Genomic DNA, 16,522 nt, shown 5'->3' with positions numbered 1-16,522 from the left:
AACTGTTAACTAAACTATATTGAGATGAAATGGTCCTTTCTGTGCGGAGTTAGAGGGAAGAATGGAAAGGGTTAGATGCGTTTGAGTGATAGTAACAATGATGTCTTTCAAGCGTGCATAGCATTTGAATTATTTCAAAGGGTCCCCCCCCTTCACATCTTATTTGATTCTGTCAGCAGTGTAAGGAGGTATTGTTCCAATTTTAAAGACTGGAAGCTGCAATTTGCCAAAATCTTAGCCCTAAATCATAGAAGTCATTTTATTTAGTCATTTATTTACTTATGTATGCATGCATTTATGCCTTTGAAATTCATAGTGTTAAAAATTGAAAAGCTTTGAAGGGCTGCACAGAATGAGATCTCTTCCCTACCCGTGCTCCCAGTCACTCAGTTGTCTTCAGTCATTGTGATTGGTTTTTGTTTAATCTTCCAGGGGCGTTCTATGCGTGTGCAGGCAGATCCACACACATTCATTTTCTTCATGAAGTCATTGCAGTGTGCTATAGCGCATTCTGTACCTCACTCAAAAATTTTATTGTAATTTCTACAGCATGCCCATTTAGGGAACTCCTGTGTACCTGTGTATAAAATAAAATATTGCCAGCGTTGTCATGTCAATCACCAGGGAATAAATGGTCAGTCGTGTTACCCGTGAAGTTTGCAGAACAGGAACCACTGAGAGCCTTTGATTCAGAGCCTGGTTTTTGGCTTTGTGGAGTTTATGACTTTGCTTCTTATGACATTAAGGAAGTGGAGTATATTGTTGAAGCTCTCTTCAGCTGAGATATCTGAAAGGATTAAAATTTAAAACAATTTGGAAAAAAAAAGTTGTTGGGTCTGGAGAGATGACTCAGCAGTTAAGAGCACTGACTGCTCTTCCAGAGGACCTGGGTTCAATTCCCAGCATCCACATAGTAGCTCACGCCTATCTCTAACTTCTGTTCCAAGGAATCTGATGCCGTCATATAGACATTTATGCAGGCAAAACACCAGTGTACATAACATAAAAATAAATTTTTAAAAAAAGATTTATTTAACTTTATGTATATAAGTGTTTGCTTCATATATGTTATAGACAGATGTGAGCCACCATGAAAGTGATGGGAACCAAACCTATGTGCTCTTAAAGAGCAACCCCTGCTCTTAATTGCTGCTAAGACCCTCTGACAGGATTCTAATGTGAATGGATAGCCTTGTCTCTCTCTCTCTCTCTCTCTCTCTCTCTCTCTCTCTCTCTCTCTCTCTCTCTCTCTCTCTCACACACACACACACACACACACACACACACATGCATGCGCAGAGAGAGAGAGCTTGCTTATTTTGAAATACTCTTACTACATAACTCAAGCAGGTTTGCAGGTTTCAAAGTTATAATCCTACCTCAACCTCTTGAGTGCTAGAACTTTGGGTGTGTATGTAGCATACACCTGGCTGTATGGTGGCAGACATATGTATATATATGTAGGTATGTAAAAGACTTTTTTGGGGTAAACAACTAATTTAGTTTTTTATGGTTATAGTATTGTCTCTCTTTTGGGGGTGGGGGATCAAACTTGATAGTTGATATATTTTTAAAAAGCTGCTAATTTCACCTTGTCTTTACAAACTTAAAGCCATAAAGTTGTTTCTGAAACCTTTATCATTTCAGGAGTTGTCCTCTCTGAATTTTTTTAAAATTATTTTTCTTTTTTAATGATGAATCTTTTGTTTTTTTTTTTTTAAAAAACATTTTTATTGATTTTATTTTCATTGTACACACACACACGCACGCACGCACGCACACACACCATTGGGCATATGTGGACAATTTATAGGAGTTGGTTCTTTTTGCTGTGTGAGTCCTGGGATTGAACTCAGGCTTTTAAGCTTTTCATCATGCATATACCTATTTAATAATTTTTTGGCCCTACTATATTTTCTTTGGATTACTTTTAAAGATTTTTTCCTTTATGTATATGTGTTTATGTGTCTGTATGTACAAGTACTTGCAGAGGCCTGATGAGGGTTTTGGATCCCTCCAACCCCCGAAGCTGGAGTTTCGGGTGATTGTGAGCCACTGTGTAGGTGCCAGGAACCAACTCTGGTTTTCTTCGGCAAATGCTCTTAACCACTGGGCTATCTCTTCAGACCCTTTAAAAAATTTATTATTTTTTTTATTTTTTTGTATGTGTATTGATGTACTAGGTGCCTGTGAAGGCCAGAAGGATGTTGGATCCCATGGAACTGGAGTTAGATAGTTGTGAGCCCCAATGCAGGTGATAAGAACCAAATCTGGGTCTCTCTGTAAGAGCAGCAAGTGCTCTTGATCAGTGCACTCTCCCCACCCCTGCTCCAGCCTCTTTTGATGGATTAAAGAGGATGTTTTATTTATATATGTGTGTCTGTATGTATGCCTACAGAGGGCACAAGAAGGGTGATGTGGGTATTGGGCTTTGAACTCTGGTCCTAAGGAAGAACAGTAAGCTTTCCCAAAAGCTGAGCCTTCTCTCCAGCCCTCAGCTTTTCTATTTTGTCTTCCTGTGTCACTCGTTCTCCATTCAGCCTGTTTTCCTGACTCGAGTCTTTGCAGAGAACCAACTTTTGACCATATTGATCTCTTTTGTTGTAACTTTGCCTTTATTTCTCATATATGGAGAAATAAAAATAGGTATGCCTCACTTTGTACCAGGCGGACCCAGTGCTCACTGTTTTTCTGGCATCGTATTTTATTTCTCTCGCTCTTCACATTTAAAAGGGAGGTTTAATACTCTTCAGAATCTACGAAAAGGAGATTACAGTGCAGGATGATCACATAAAACGACCTCGTTTCTCAGCATGGCAAATATTCAGAAAACACAGAGTCCTAACATGTATCTTAGAAGTAAGAAGGATACAAAAAAAAAGTCTGCTTAAAAGCTAACAGCAAAAAGATGTCAGAATTGATCTCACCCAAATCTAAGTAACTGTGGTCTAGGTAACCCTCGGGATAAACGCTTCGGATGTCCATCCTTTAACTGGGATGAGCTCATGGCCAGCTGCCTATAGTGTGTGCACAGTACGCCCTCGGCTGGCTCTTTGTTGTTCTGTGGGCACTTCATATGTGTGTCTCTAGCTTCTCGTGACATCTGGTGAGCTACTTCCTTGGAGGTGGGACATTTTTTTTTGAAGAAGCCCTGGTTGATGACATTGACTACTGGAAAGTATCTGGGCACTGCAAAGGAGGACCCATCACTTACGGACGACTTCCCCACATCTATCTTTTTTGTATTCTTTCATACCCTGGCTGTGAAGTGTCCGGTCCCTGAGGTGAAGCCAGGCTGCTGGAAGTTGTGGTTCTTGATCTCACTGTGCCACCGATCAGCCACTTCCTTTCCCGTCTGATAGTAGGGTGCCTATGCCCACACAGTTATGCCCACACTCGTCACAAATGGACCCTGGGCTGTCCTTCAGGATTCTTGTTCTAGCCAGAGTCTCTGAATTCTGTGAGTTTCCTGGTTGAATGTCTTGCAAAGCTTCAGTGGGGGCACACTGTGCTGAGCCCGGTTCTCATTGTGGGCCTTCAGGACCTTGTTAGTAAACTGTTTGGAACCTGACTTGCCCATGGGCACCTGTATGCACTCCTTGGCTCTGCAGGGTCTGTGCTCTGTTGGGTGACCTATGTTTTTTCCTCCCTTCCTCTCTTCCTTTCTTGCTTGTGTGGTGTATGTGTGCATTTGTACATGTGTTTTGTGTGTGAAAGTGAGAGATCACCAACGTGTGCAGGCCAGAGGGCGACATCAGGGTGTTTTCCTTTGTAACTCTCCATTTTATTCTCCTGAGACAGAGCCTTTCTCTGCACCCAGAGTTTGCCCTGTTTTGGGTTGGTTGGCTGGTCGGCAAGCCCTGGTAATGCCCCTACTGCCAATGGTAGGGTCACAGCTGTTCAAGAATATCCCCAGCTCATGGATGCTGGATATCTGACCTCAGGCCCTCATCCTGTGTAGCAAGTGCTCTTATCCATTGGGCCCTCTCCTCAGTCCCAACTTATTTTTTTTTAAAAAAACAGTAATTTCCTCTTCAGCTATTTTTTGACTTACGAAAGGACATCGAGGCTGGGGACTGACTGAGCAGGGGGATTTCTCTGGAGAAGTGTCCTGGGAGGGAGGAAGTCCCTAGACAGGAACGCCCTGGTGTGTTGAGAGAAAAGGGAGGCAATATGGTGGAAAGACTTTTCCTGATGTGGCCATGTGACAGTGTGCATGCTCTAAAATCCACTTCCGGTGACCAACGAGCAGGAAGAATATCATCGCACATGCTCTTCTAGGGCGTTCACACGTCTTACTCTTGGTTCCTTTGGCGTTTGCTTTTGTCAGGAAGGAATGAGGCGACTGATGTACCAGCACAACCAGTGAGTGCGGTTGACGGTTGACAGACGCTGTGGAGTTTTCTCTCACAGTGGTCTCTCACGCCCTTACCTTCTGGTCTGTGGGCATCGTGCCTCTCCAATACTGTTGGCACTCTGGGAGCATCTGTAATTATTGTAACTGGTTGTGGCTGAAGCCTTTGCAATTTCGTGTGTTCCTTTCCTTCTCCCTGCCTCACTGAGCTGGCCTTTCCTTCAGATGCTAATTTTTTTTCATTTCTTAGATGTTGTAGAAATCAGGACAATGGTTTGTTCATAGTTCTTGGAAGTAGATCCGGTGGTTCCAGCCCACTGATGAGTTTTTGTCTATGCCAGACATTTGTTCTAGGCAGTTCCTGGTTGATCCCCATGCCCACCATAAACAGTGACGCTTCTCAGATGAGTGGTTGCTGACAGGATTAGCACAGTGGCTTGTCATTTTTTTTTGCCAAACCTCTTCACAGTTCTGAAGAGGTCTTCAGCTTTCTGCTTGCTGTCATTTCTGTTTTATTGCTACTTCAGTTTTGCCTCATTTTTGTCTTGTAAACCAGTGGTGGGCGTACCTTTTCTGCAAAGAGCTAGATGGTAAATCCTTCAGGCTTTGCAGGCTACATGTAGTTTGTTATGGTTACCCCTTTACAAATGAAAATATTAAAAACCTTCTTAGGGGCTGGAGAGATGGCTCAGTGATTAGGAGCAATTGCTGCTCTTCCCAAGGACGAGTTTGGATCCCAGTACCCATGTCTGGTGGCTCACAACTGCCTGTAACTTCAGCTGCAGGGGAGACCCAGTTCTGTCTCCTACACATACCCACATAAAATACACGTGTGCGATGCTGTAGTGTGGCAACTCTTGTTTTTATCTATCTATCTTATCTATCTGTCTGTCTGTCTATCTATCTATCTATCTATCTATCTATCTATCTATCTATCTATCTATCGACAGACTCTCATATATTCAAACTGGTCTTGAACTTCTGATCTTTTAAAAATCTACCTCCTAGTGGTGGGATTACAGGCATGCACATTTTATGTGGTATTGGATTTTGAACCCAGGACCTTGTGCGGGCTAGGCAAGAACTCTACCTACCGAGTTACCCTCCCATCCCCATAAGACTACTCTAATATATGATGCAGGTGATGGTGAATAGTGTCTCAGTTTCTGCTGTTGTTGTGTGCCCCAACCCTCTTTTTTCATTGTCTTTTCTTTCCCGTCACCTTCTGTCGTCTGTCGTCTCCATTGATCTGTCCTACAAGTAGAAGAACTGTCTGCCTAGGGGAGCTGTCGTGTCTGCCCTGCTCCATCCCTTCCCTCTGTTGCTTCTACCGTAATTTCTCTTATTCCTGGGGAGACGGGAGGGAGAGCGCTCCCCTTTTTGGATCAGTCATTTTATTACCTTTAACTCAGTTTCCTTTTCTAAGACTCTACCAGAAAGTCCATTAACTTTGCCAGATTGCTTTTTGAAATTAGTTTCATCTGCTCCCTTGTTGGCTTGACCTCCTGTCTTCTGCCGGTCTCTCCTTTACATGCCAATGTTCAGCAACCGTCCTTGGCTCCAGAATCGTCTTTCTCAAATGTCACTTGGCCTTGAAGGATACACACATGTACAAGAGTTTTTGAATTTAGAGAGTATTTAAAAAGCTTGTCTTATTGTCATATAGAAGAATTCGTCCTTTCTGTGGCAGGGAGCATGGGCTGTGGTAGAACGCAATGTTAGCAGATCAGGCTCTGTATTTGTGCTGACAGTGAGGCACCTGATGGGCTATTCCCCCACCACCCTCCTCATTAGGCTAAGCCTGGAGGAGAGAAGACAAGAACAAAGACCCTTTTCTTGATAAATAGCTTCACAATTAGTTTACTACCCCAGGTTTTGTCCGAATTCTGGGAAAGGTCTTTGAGTATTTGTTTAATGGAAAAGCCTGGTTCTGGCCGAGCCCCAGCGACTCTTAGCATTGGATTTCTTTTAAGTCCTCTGTTTCATTAACTTTGTTTCTGAGCACACATTAAGGTTTCTAGTAACAGCATGGGCTTACCAGGAACAAGTCAGGCTAAAGCTAACCTCATTTTCTCTTTTCTGGGGTGGTAGAGGGGTGTATGGTAAGATTTCCTGTACCAGGGCTGAGCGGAGCCTTAGTCACGGTATCTAAAATCTTAGCAGGAGGTGTTGGCCAGCCTGAGATACACACGAGTACAAAGGCCGATGGTAGGTCAGTCCTAGCGCTCCGCTCCTCTCCTTTTTGAGACAGGGTCTCACGTAGTTAAGCTGGCCTCCAACTTTCTGTGTAGCTGAGGATGTCATTGAGCTTGAGTTCCTTCTGCGTTTTCCTCCCAGTGTTGGGATTTCAGGCGTGTGCCATGACTCTAGCTGATGCAGTACTGGGGCTCAAACCAAGGGCTTTGCGGATGCCAGGCACGCACTCTGGTACCTGACCCACATCAATACCCCACAGTGGTTTATCTGTAAGTTCTAAAGGTAGTTTTCTAATGATAGGTTATATGGTTCTATTTTTTTTTAAAGATTTATTTATTTATTTTGTATACAGTGTTCTGTCTGCGTGTATGCCTGCAGGCCAGAAGAGGGTACCAGATTTCATTACAGATGGTTGTGAGCCACCATGTGGTTGCTGGGAATTGAACTCAGGACCTCTGGAAGAACAATCAGTGCTCTTAACCTCTGAGCCATCTCTCCAGCCCATATGGTTCTATTTTTATCAGTGTTTTGTTGATGACTTAGTAGAAATATATACTTATCTATTTTATGACTGTCAGTCTAGAAGAGATTAAATGATAGAATTAGAGTCCTAACTACTTTAGCATTTTGAGATAATATAAAATTTGATCGAGGTCCTTGGAGTCCTGGGTTCCAGAAGATAACAGTTACATGTAGAAATGAATACGTTTAAGAACCTTGATATGGATCAAAGTTGGATGTAATCATAAGAAATATTGATTCCGTCTTTTTTGTATTTATTTGCATTATCTAGAATAATTAAGATAATGATTTCTATACTGTATGCGTGCTTTATTTGTGGCCTCATATAAGATACTGAGTCTGGGGCCGGGCGGTGGTGGCGCACGCCTTTAATCCCAGCACTTGGGAGGCAGAGGCAGGCGGATCTCTGTGAGTTCGAGACCAGCCTGGTCTACAAGAGCTAGTTCCAGGACAGGCTCCAAAACCACAGAGAAACCCTGTCTCGAAAAACCAAAAAAAAAAAAAAAAAAAAAGATACTGAGTCTGTGCAGGGGGATGGGATGTTGGATATTGCAATAATGAATGATCATTGAACAATCTTTTAAAAAATTAAACTTCTGGCTGGAGAGATGGCTCAGCGGTTAAGAGCATTGCCTGCTCTTCCAAAGGTCCTGAGTTCAATTCCCAGCAACCACATGGTGGCTCACAACCATCTGTAATGAGGTCTGGTGCCCTCCGGCATACACACAGATAAAATACTGTGTACAAAAAAAATAAAAATAAATAAAAAATAAAAAAATTAAACTTCATCATAAAAGTTTCAAATTAAAAACCATCACATTGGTGTGTGACGAATCATCCTAAGATCCAGTTTACAGAAATGAGAACTTATATGTAATGTGATGCTTATCTCTGAATATGTAAAGAGCGTTCTCGGGAGATGTTTTGACATTATTACATGTAGACTTAGCATCACATCCATTGCTTCTGTGTAGCTGTGACACAAGCACCAGAGCGCAGTTTAGGGAAGGAAAGGCTGGCGTCACTTACGGTTCTGGAGATTTTAGCCCACAGTTGCTTAGCCTCCTGTTCTTGGGTGTCAGGAGTTGTGTGGAGGAGGAGCATAGTCCCTTCATGGCATTCAGGAAGGGGTGAGAGAGAGTGGTAAGAGACAGAGAAGGTAGAGTCATCACACGCATGCCTCCAGCATCCCACTTCCTCCAGTAAGGTCACACACACCCAAAGTAAAGACTGGGGATCAAGCATTTAACACAGGAGCCTGTGGGGGACACTTCATAACCAACCATACCTATGAGTCAATTGGTAGAAGACTCTGGGATGCAGGTTTGGGGTCCAATCTGGGGGAGAAACTCGTCAGTCGTGAAATGTATGTTGGGTAAGATACAAGATGACCACCACTGCAGATGTGCTAGCAGGCTGTGACAGCGCTTCAGATCTCGCCGGGGATGTGTGTGTGTGGGGAGAAACCCTGCATTGGATACAAGGTTCAGAGTAGATGGCTTCCTAAAGCCCTTTGCTTCCCTGGCATTCTACACTGCCCATTGTCGGGGGAAGAAGGGGGAGAAGGAGGAGAAAGAGAACTAAATGTCTGTGCAGATGTTTTCGCTCTCATGTAGTTGGCGGTGGTTCTCTGGGTTTTTCTGTGCCTCTTCTCATCTCAACTCAATCTTTTCTGATTAGCTAACCTTGTAGGCACACCCTCTGGTTCTTCTCCCAACTCTTGTATTCTAGAAATTACCTAATGGCACAAGACTGTTATTTGTTGTGGGATATTATTTTACGATGTGCTACATTTATTCATGCTGTGGAACATTTGTTTTAATGATGCAGAGACGTGTTGCATTCTTTAATGCTGCATTTGTTTAACTCTGTGAAGCTGTTATTTTGCCGGTCTGAAACACCTGATTGGTCTAGTAAAGAGCTGAATGGCCAATAGCTTGGCGGGAGAGGGATACTTGGGGCTGGTAGGCATTGAGAATAAATGGGAGGAGATTTTTGAGAGGATCTAGGAGGAAGGAAAAAGAGAGGACAACTTGAGGGGCCAGCCACCCAGTCACACATCAAGACACAGAGTAAGGAGGAAAGAAGAGAAAAGATATATAGAAATAGAGGCCAAAGATCAATGGGATAATTTAAGAACAGGTGGCTAGAAACAAGCCACGCTAAGGCCGGGCATTTATAAGAAAGAATAAACCTCTGTGTGGTTTATTTGGGAGCTGGGTGGCTGGCCCCCTAAAAGAGTAAAGAGCTGAAAGAATAAAAAAGCAATTACTGTTAATATTATTTTACTTGTTAATGAATATTGTTCTTATGAGTTTAATTTCTTTTCCTTTTTCTCTCAAGAAAGCTTATATACTTGGAATAGCACAAAAGTAAAACAAGCCATTGCAAATTTCCCCTCCCAGCCAAGGAGTGGAGCTTTACAGTGTTGCTGTCACGGCTGACAAGACACCAGAGAAAAGTAACCTTAGAAAGCTTTGTTTTGTCTCTATTTCAGAGGTTGGAGTTCGTGGTCACTTGGCCCTGTTGCTATGGGAACATGAGTGCTGGCAGCTAGGGCCTAAAAGAGCTGAGCAGTTCACCTTACAGCGGGTGAGAAGCAGAGAGACAGGAAGGGCTAAGGACAAAATATATCTTTAGTGCTTCCTCCATGTGGGTTCTGCTTCCTGATTCCCACTGCCACCCAGCAATGCTGTCAGATTATGAATCCATCAGTGGGTGAATCCATGGATGAAAACAGCCCACCCGATCCAGTCACTTCCCAAAAGCCTGTCTCTGACTTCCGCTGTACTGGGAACCAAGGCTTTACACACAGTCTTTGGGGGGACCTTCTAGTCAAGTCATAGCATTTGCTAGCACTGCAGGGTTCCCTTAACTCTCCCACTTACCCCAAGGCCTTCATTTTTTGTGTAAAATATTTCCTTGATATCTTTATACTTTTATTTTATGTGATATATCTCTTAAAATATACGTTATTTTGCTGTTCATTTATTTCCTTTTTTCTCTTTAAATTTTTATTTTATGTGTATTGGTGTTTTGCCAGCATGTGTGTCTATGTTCCGTGTGCATGCAGTGTCTACAGAGGGCAGAAGAGGGCATCAGATCCCTAGGGACTGGAGTTAGAGATGGTTGTGAGCTACTATGTAGGTGCTGGGAATAGAACCTAGGTTCTCTGGAAGGTCAGACAGTGCTCTTAGCCATTGAGCCATTTTTCCCACCCTTTGATTTAATTTTTTAAACTTTGGTTTTATGTAATGGAATTACACGGTGTGCACTGTCCTAGATTGCTTTCCATTGCTGTGATAAATACCATGACCAGAAGTACCTTGGGGAAGAAAGGGTTTAATTAGCTTACATGTCCTTACCACAGCCCGTCACTGAGGGAAGTTGAGGCATGAACTGAAGCTGAGACCATGGAGGAATGCTGCTTACTGGCTTACTCCTCGTGGTTCGCTTAGCTTGCTTCTTTATACTCCCCAGACTTGCTCATGGGTGGTACTTGCTGTGGCTGAGCTTTCCCTGAGCCCTCCCACATCAATCATTAGCCAACAGAATGCTCCACACTCTTGCCTATCGACCAGTCTGCTGGAAATACTTTCTCAACTGAGGTTCTTTCTTTTCAGATGACCCAGAGACTTGTATCAAGTTGACAAAGAAATAACACAAATATTCTTGACCTTTTGTATGTGATAGTAGTGCTTTTGAGATTCATTTAGGGCACTCTCCATAGTTAGAGTCTATTCATCTTCATGTGTATTAAATTTGATTGATGGTACCGCATCCTTTTGTGGCCCTGTTTTATCTCAGGTAGCCATTTGGGTCATTCACACACGCAGGAAAGGAAAAACTACTAAAGAGGACCTTCTCCATATTCCCGCCACTGATCTTCAAAAGGCCAAGTTTGTTTCATCTTTTCTTCTCAGCTTTTTTGGGGAGCTATTTTAAGCAAATCTTAGCGAGAGAGAGAGAGAGAGAGAGAGAGAGAGAGAGAGAGAGACAGAGATTTCATTTTCACGGTCATTTTATATTTGCGTTATGAGTTACTGAGTTATGTATTCTTCACAGTAGTCTTGTCAATATTTGCTTTGTAGATTTTGAGATTATTTTAAGTCCTTCGACAGTCTTCCTGATAATAAAATGTTTTAGTATTACAATGGAACCTTCTAATTTCTGTATTATGATTTTTTTTTTGTCCTGAAGTCTTTTGGATGTGATGCCAACTCTACCCACACCGTGTGTATCTCCTTTGCTGTTCATTTTCTTTTCTCAATTTTCATGTCATTGCATCTTAACATCTATCTTTGTATTTGTGTTCTGGATACTAATTTTTTGTTGGTTATATGGGCTATAATTATCTTTTTTGTTGTTGTTTCAGAGTCAGGTTTATATTTTTTACCTGTAATCTTCTAAATCTTTCAGCCTTTAGTTTTACTTTTCACATCTTTGTATGTGGTGGCCGTGTGCCTGTGTGAGCTCAGGTGCTTGTGGAGTTCAGAAGAGGGCATCAGGCCCCTGCAGAGTGAAAGGCAGTTGAGAGCCTCCTGATATGGGTGCTGGAAACTGAACCAGGTCCTCCGCAAGAGCAGCACGTGCTTTCCAGACCCTTCGCAAGTAGGCAGCATAGCTGCTTTTGTGATTTTCATCCAGCCTTTCTTTGCTATTTAATTGCAAAATTTAGTCCTCATGAATTTTCTCTAAGTGTGTGTGTGTCCCTTGACTTTATGTATGGTCTTTCTTTCTGCCGTGTTCCTATTTTGAATTCTTTTCTCTGTTAGTGTTGAAGTGGCTTTGGAAAACACTGCTGTTGCCTTCCACCTTCAGCCTTTTGTTATTACTTACATAATTCTATACCTTGGGTCCTCATTTGTATTTACATCTCAACCTTCCTTTTGGGACCCTTTTCCCTTTATTTAGAATCCTTTCGGTAGCCAACAGAGACACACTTGAGTTTGTTTTCTCTAAGGTACTTTCTTTTAATACTTTGTTTTTAATTGAGATATACATTTCCTCTTCCCCTCCCCTCCGTACCCTCCCCCACCCCTGCTCCCAATTTACTCAGGAGATCTTGTCTTTTTCACCTTCCTAGGCGGATCTATGTATTTCTCTCTTAGGGTCTTCTTTGTTGTCTGTGTTCTCTGGGGTTGTGAGCCACTATGTGGTTGCTGGGAATTGAACTCAGGACCTTTGGAAGAGCAGCCAGTGCTCTTAACCTCTGAGCCATCTCCCCAGCCCCCTCCAAAGTACTTTTATTTTCTCTTATTCTTTTACGTATTTTTCTGGGTACCGGGAATGTAGCTCTGGCATGGTGGTAGCATGTTTGCCTGGCATGCATGAAGCTATCCTTGGGATTGACTCCCAGCAGTGCATGAGCTGGGGGGGGGGGGTGCATGCCTGTGACGTCAGCACCTTAGAGGTAGAGGCAGGAGGATCAGGAGTTTAAGTTCATTCTCAGCTACCTTAAAAAAAAATCTCTGTCTAGAATTCTGTTTAATTTCAACACATTGCAAGTTCTATTTCGTGTTCTTTTGGCTTCAATTTATTGTTCTTTTTATTATTGACTTCAAAAATCTTTTTCATTCGCAGTTTTTTGTTTTTGTTTTTGTGGTAGTCTTTTCTTTGTGACCAAAGTTTTACTATTTAGTGTGTAGATCTCCACTTTAAGATTCTGTTTGGGATTTTTTAGGTACTTAGATAAATTCCTATTTTTAGTTTTAGGAAGTTTAAAGCTAAATTTCTGGGCATATTGCCATGCTTCACTTCCACTCTTTGTAGCCCTGAGTTCCCCGAGCTCTTGACTCCTGTCTGTGTCTTTAACCTGGCTTTCATATGTGCCACTGCTGCGGTCTGAACGGTTTCCTGTCCTGTGTGCCTCCAGCTCTCCTTTAGTTTGTGAGCTGTTAACTCTAGCTATTGAGGTTTTGTTTTACTAATACATGGTTTATTCATAGAAGTTGTGTTTAGCTCTTCTGAAAAGCTCTCTCTCTGTGTGTGTGTGTGTGTGTGTGTGCATGTGCACACACGTGCTACAGGCACATGCGTGTTTGGAGGGGTGCTTTTTTCTCACTTTTGCACTGTGGAGAATCACAAAGACCTAGGATGAAGTTGGGCTTCTCTAGAGGAGATCCTGTTTGCTTCTGTTACTTGCCCAGGGCCCCATCTAGTCCTTACTCTCTTATTTTCTCCCGGTGTGCAGTGCCATGACTCAGGGCAGCCCTGTTTGAAGAGCATTTCCTGTGGCATGTAGAAACTCAAGCCAAGACTTGTAGCTTTGTGGAGATCTCTCTAGTCCCTGCCTGAGGTGGGTCATTATTATGTGTCTCCCATTCACAGGGTCCCAGAGCTGATAATTGGATCTGCCCACTTGGTAAACACCTTTAAGGCAAAAACCGTCTTTAGAGAGACAGGACTTCTGTCTGTCTGCATGTCACCAGTGTTCTGAACACTCCTGGCTTTCCTACTCACTTAGGGGTATATCAAAGAGGAAGTTTTTGTTTTTTGTTTATTATTTTGAGACAAGGTTTCTCTGTATAACTCTGGCTGTCCTGGAACTTGCTCTGTTGATCAGGCTGGGCTCAAACTCACAGAGATCTATGTCTAGAGTACTGGGATAAAAGGTGTACACTACCACTGCATGGCCCAAGAGGAAGTTCTAAAGTGCTTTATCCAGTGTTTGTTTTCTGTAGGAGGGCAGTGAAGATTGCTGGACCAGAGTGTTGCTGGACAACGTGTATTATTCCCACTGTCGGCTTCTTTGTTCTTGGGGGGAGTTCCTTGACCTGATACGCCTGTGCTGTGGGATCTGGGTACAGTAAACTCTCAGTTGCCCTGGTAGATGTGTTACTAGGAAGCACTTTCTGCATAGTTCATATCTATTATATTTTTAATTGTCCCAACTGTTTGGTGTAGGCCTATTATTATCTGTTATACAGGTGGGTAAAATAAGACCTTGAGACGATGCTGATACAACCTGCGACCTTTGGTTTAGAACACTCTCCTGCACTCTTTCCATGGTGCCATAGTCCTGTTTTTTTTCTTTTAACTAATGTTGTTGACATTTGATCTAAAAATGAAAATTCTAGAAGACCCCTGACTGGGGTAACATAAATATCTCCAGATCCATACCTGAGAGACATTTTTAGTTCGGGCATCCAGGTCACTGAAGAATTTTCCATGACATAGCATCGTTCTGCCTTGTGTTGCGGAAGGCGGTGAGAAAGACGGGAATTGCTTTTTGCTGTTTGCTGAACTGTGAATCCTTTCTTTGTTCAATGCCGGTGATTGTTGTCTTTCTCTACAGGTGTGTGTGTAACATAGACTGCAGCGGGTACAGTTTTAACCCCGTGTGTGCTTCCGATGGGAGTTCCTATAACAATCCCTGTTTCGTTCGAGAAGCATCTTGTATAAAGCAAGAACAGATAGACATAAGGCATCTTGGCCACTGCACAGGTAAAATTTCTTCTGCCCGCCAAGAACCTGTTCTTGAATGTCACACATTGGTACTTTTGCTTGGTAGTGTCTCAACCTCATGAAAGGAGTAATTCTTCAGACTTGGTCTTTTCATTACTGTGTATTTTAAAGCTTCATCTGCTATAGTGTAGATACTCATTTGTTTTTACCCTCTCCAGACATAAATCACATGTCTTGGTTCATTACTAAGCTTACCCTTGCTTGATGTGAGTGGATCTGAATTAGTTGAGATGTATTTATAGTTCTAAGGTATCTCAAATTCAATTAGAACTAGAAGTTAGACTATTTTAATGGCAGTAAACTTTACATTGGCTCTGTATATTCTCCCTTTTCTCGTAGCATAATAATTGCCTTTATTTTCACATAGTTCCCTTTGTTTCTTTCCACACACATTATATACAATTATAGTTTTTAGTGTAAAGTTATAAAATGTGAACAATTCCACTTGCCTTCTTCCTGCTTATTATGGTTTAGGAGACACGAACCATACAAGAATGGGTTTTCTTCTTCTACTGTGAATATTAACAGAAGCAGTGATAGAGGCTTCTGTCCTCATACCCTGTGGGGCAGGGTAGTGGATCAGTTCTAGTAGTGCCTGCAGGCCAGGCCCATGCTCATGGACTCGGGTTATAGCCCTTCCGCTTTGCTCTGTTCAGTTCCCCTTACCCTCGTTCTGGGTGGGGGGCACTTACTAAAGCATGTGCTGTTATCTGAGCCACTGCAGCAAGGCTGTAAAGGTGAGTTTATTACATCTTAGTAATGAATTGTTTGTGACACACTTCCCATATCTCTTGTGAGTGCTCGCAGATCTAGGAAGGTCCTCAGAAGAGGGTTTCCAGGTAGGGTAGGCATGGGCATGATAGAGAAAGCCATTTCCTGGCAGACAAATCCCTTAGGAAGCCATTCCTCTTGGCCTGTGTCTTGGAATACAATTTAGTTTATTTCATGAAGTACATTTAGAGCTTAGGCAGGATGCTTGACTGCTTGAATTCCTTCCTGGAATATCCGGTTTAGAGCAGTGGGCAAGCCGGAGAGCTTTAACTGAAATTTATACCACTTTGGAATAGTACAGCCTTAACTTGTATTTTATTCCTCTTGATAATTTTCCACCCACACCTCCTTTTGCCTCCCCATTGCCTCTCTCACTGGGTGTTGGAGGTGGAAGTCTTGCTTCTCAGCAGGTGTCTGTGGTCCCCTCTGGTCCTCAAAGTCCAATGCAGGTCACATGGAAAGGGTCTTAATGTTGTTTGACAATATAGCAGAGATCTCATATCGATTTTAATCTCATGTTTTCAGATAAACGTGGTAGGAAAAGATAAATCTTGAGCTCAGTGGTTCCCTGGAGAGAGAAATTCTCCAAGGGGTGTATGTTATTTCAGATTACTCAGGAATGGCTTTTAAAGTCGGCGACATTTGAGCAGAGATCCAAATGAAAAAGCTGTTCATCATGCCGAGATCTACCTGGGCTCATTTGACATCTGAGACAGAAAAGGCCATTGAGGTGGGAATGGTGGAAGCTTCCCCACAGTGTTACAGGTGTCAAAATATTATTCTTGTACACGATAAATGCAGTCCTGTTAGTTAGAAGAGTAGAATGTTAAAAAAAAAAATAAGCTGCATGAGCAGGGTAGGTATACAGTTAAAGAGGAGCCAGAGCAGCTGGGTGGTTGTGAGTCCTGTGGTGTGACTTCAGCATCGTGGCTTTGCTAACTTGACAACTGTTTTTCTTGCAGATACAGATGATACAAGTTTATTGGGAAAGAATGATGATGGGCTGCAATATCGACCAGATGTGAAAGGTACTGAATTATGATTTTGTAGATTTGAATCAAATTTTGAAATATGACCATTAGCTGTCCCTAGTGGTTCTATTTTCATTGTGGCAGCCTTTTAGCTTAGCTCTCTGTGGCAATACACTCGATAAAATTGATTAGTAGTATTTATTGAAACAGCTAAGTTTCCTCTCAGTTTAGAGAGTGCTCC

At 42.5% G+C, this 16,522-nt stretch overlaps 2 protein-coding genes across 2 annotated transcripts in view; one reads left to right on the top strand and one right to left on the bottom strand.

Moving 5' to 3' along the window:
* The window catches only part of Tmeff1 (transmembrane protein with EGF like and two follistatin like domains 1), an 80,518-nt gene that overhangs the window by 39,707 nt on the left and 24,289 nt on the right, over nucleotides 1-16,522 (top strand). Inside the window, exons 6-7 of the mRNA XM_057790656.1 lie at nucleotides 14,370-14,518; nucleotides 16,273-16,338. Coding sequence (XP_057646639.1) covers nucleotides 14,370-14,518; nucleotides 16,273-16,338 — 215 coding nt within the window. The remainder of the gene's footprint in view (nucleotides 1-14,369; nucleotides 14,519-16,272; nucleotides 16,339-16,522) is intronic.
* On the bottom strand, nucleotides 3,207-3,580 carry LOC130887930 (Golgi-associated plant pathogenesis-related protein 1-like). The gene is made up of 2 exons (XM_057790659.1): nucleotides 3,465-3,580; nucleotides 3,207-3,279 (listed from the first exon to the last, which is right to left on the bottom strand). The coding sequence occupies exons 1-2, from the start codon at nucleotides 3,578-3,580 to the stop codon at nucleotides 3,207-3,209; spliced, it is 189 nt and encodes a 62-aa protein (XP_057646642.1).

This window comes from Chionomys nivalis, chromosome 16 (assembly GCF_950005125.1).
Source record: "Chionomys nivalis chromosome 16, mChiNiv1.1, whole genome shotgun sequence".
NCBI lineage: Eukaryota > Metazoa > Chordata > Mammalia > Rodentia > Cricetidae > Chionomys > Chionomys nivalis.
Note: the sequence above shows the minus strand (reverse complement) of the source record. Positions and strands in the feature narration are given on the sequence as shown.

What these genes read in the sequence shown, in the direction of transcription:
- LOC130887930 (XM_057790659.1), bottom strand. Translation starts at nt 3,580, where the DNA reads ATGGGCAAGTCAGGTTCCAAACAGTTTACTAACAAGGTCCTGAAGGCC. An exon ending in AAGACATTCAACCAGGAAAC is followed by an intron (nt 3,280 to 3,464) that starts TCACAGAATTCA and finishes GCTTCACCTCAG; the next exon opens with GGACCGGACACTTCACAGCC.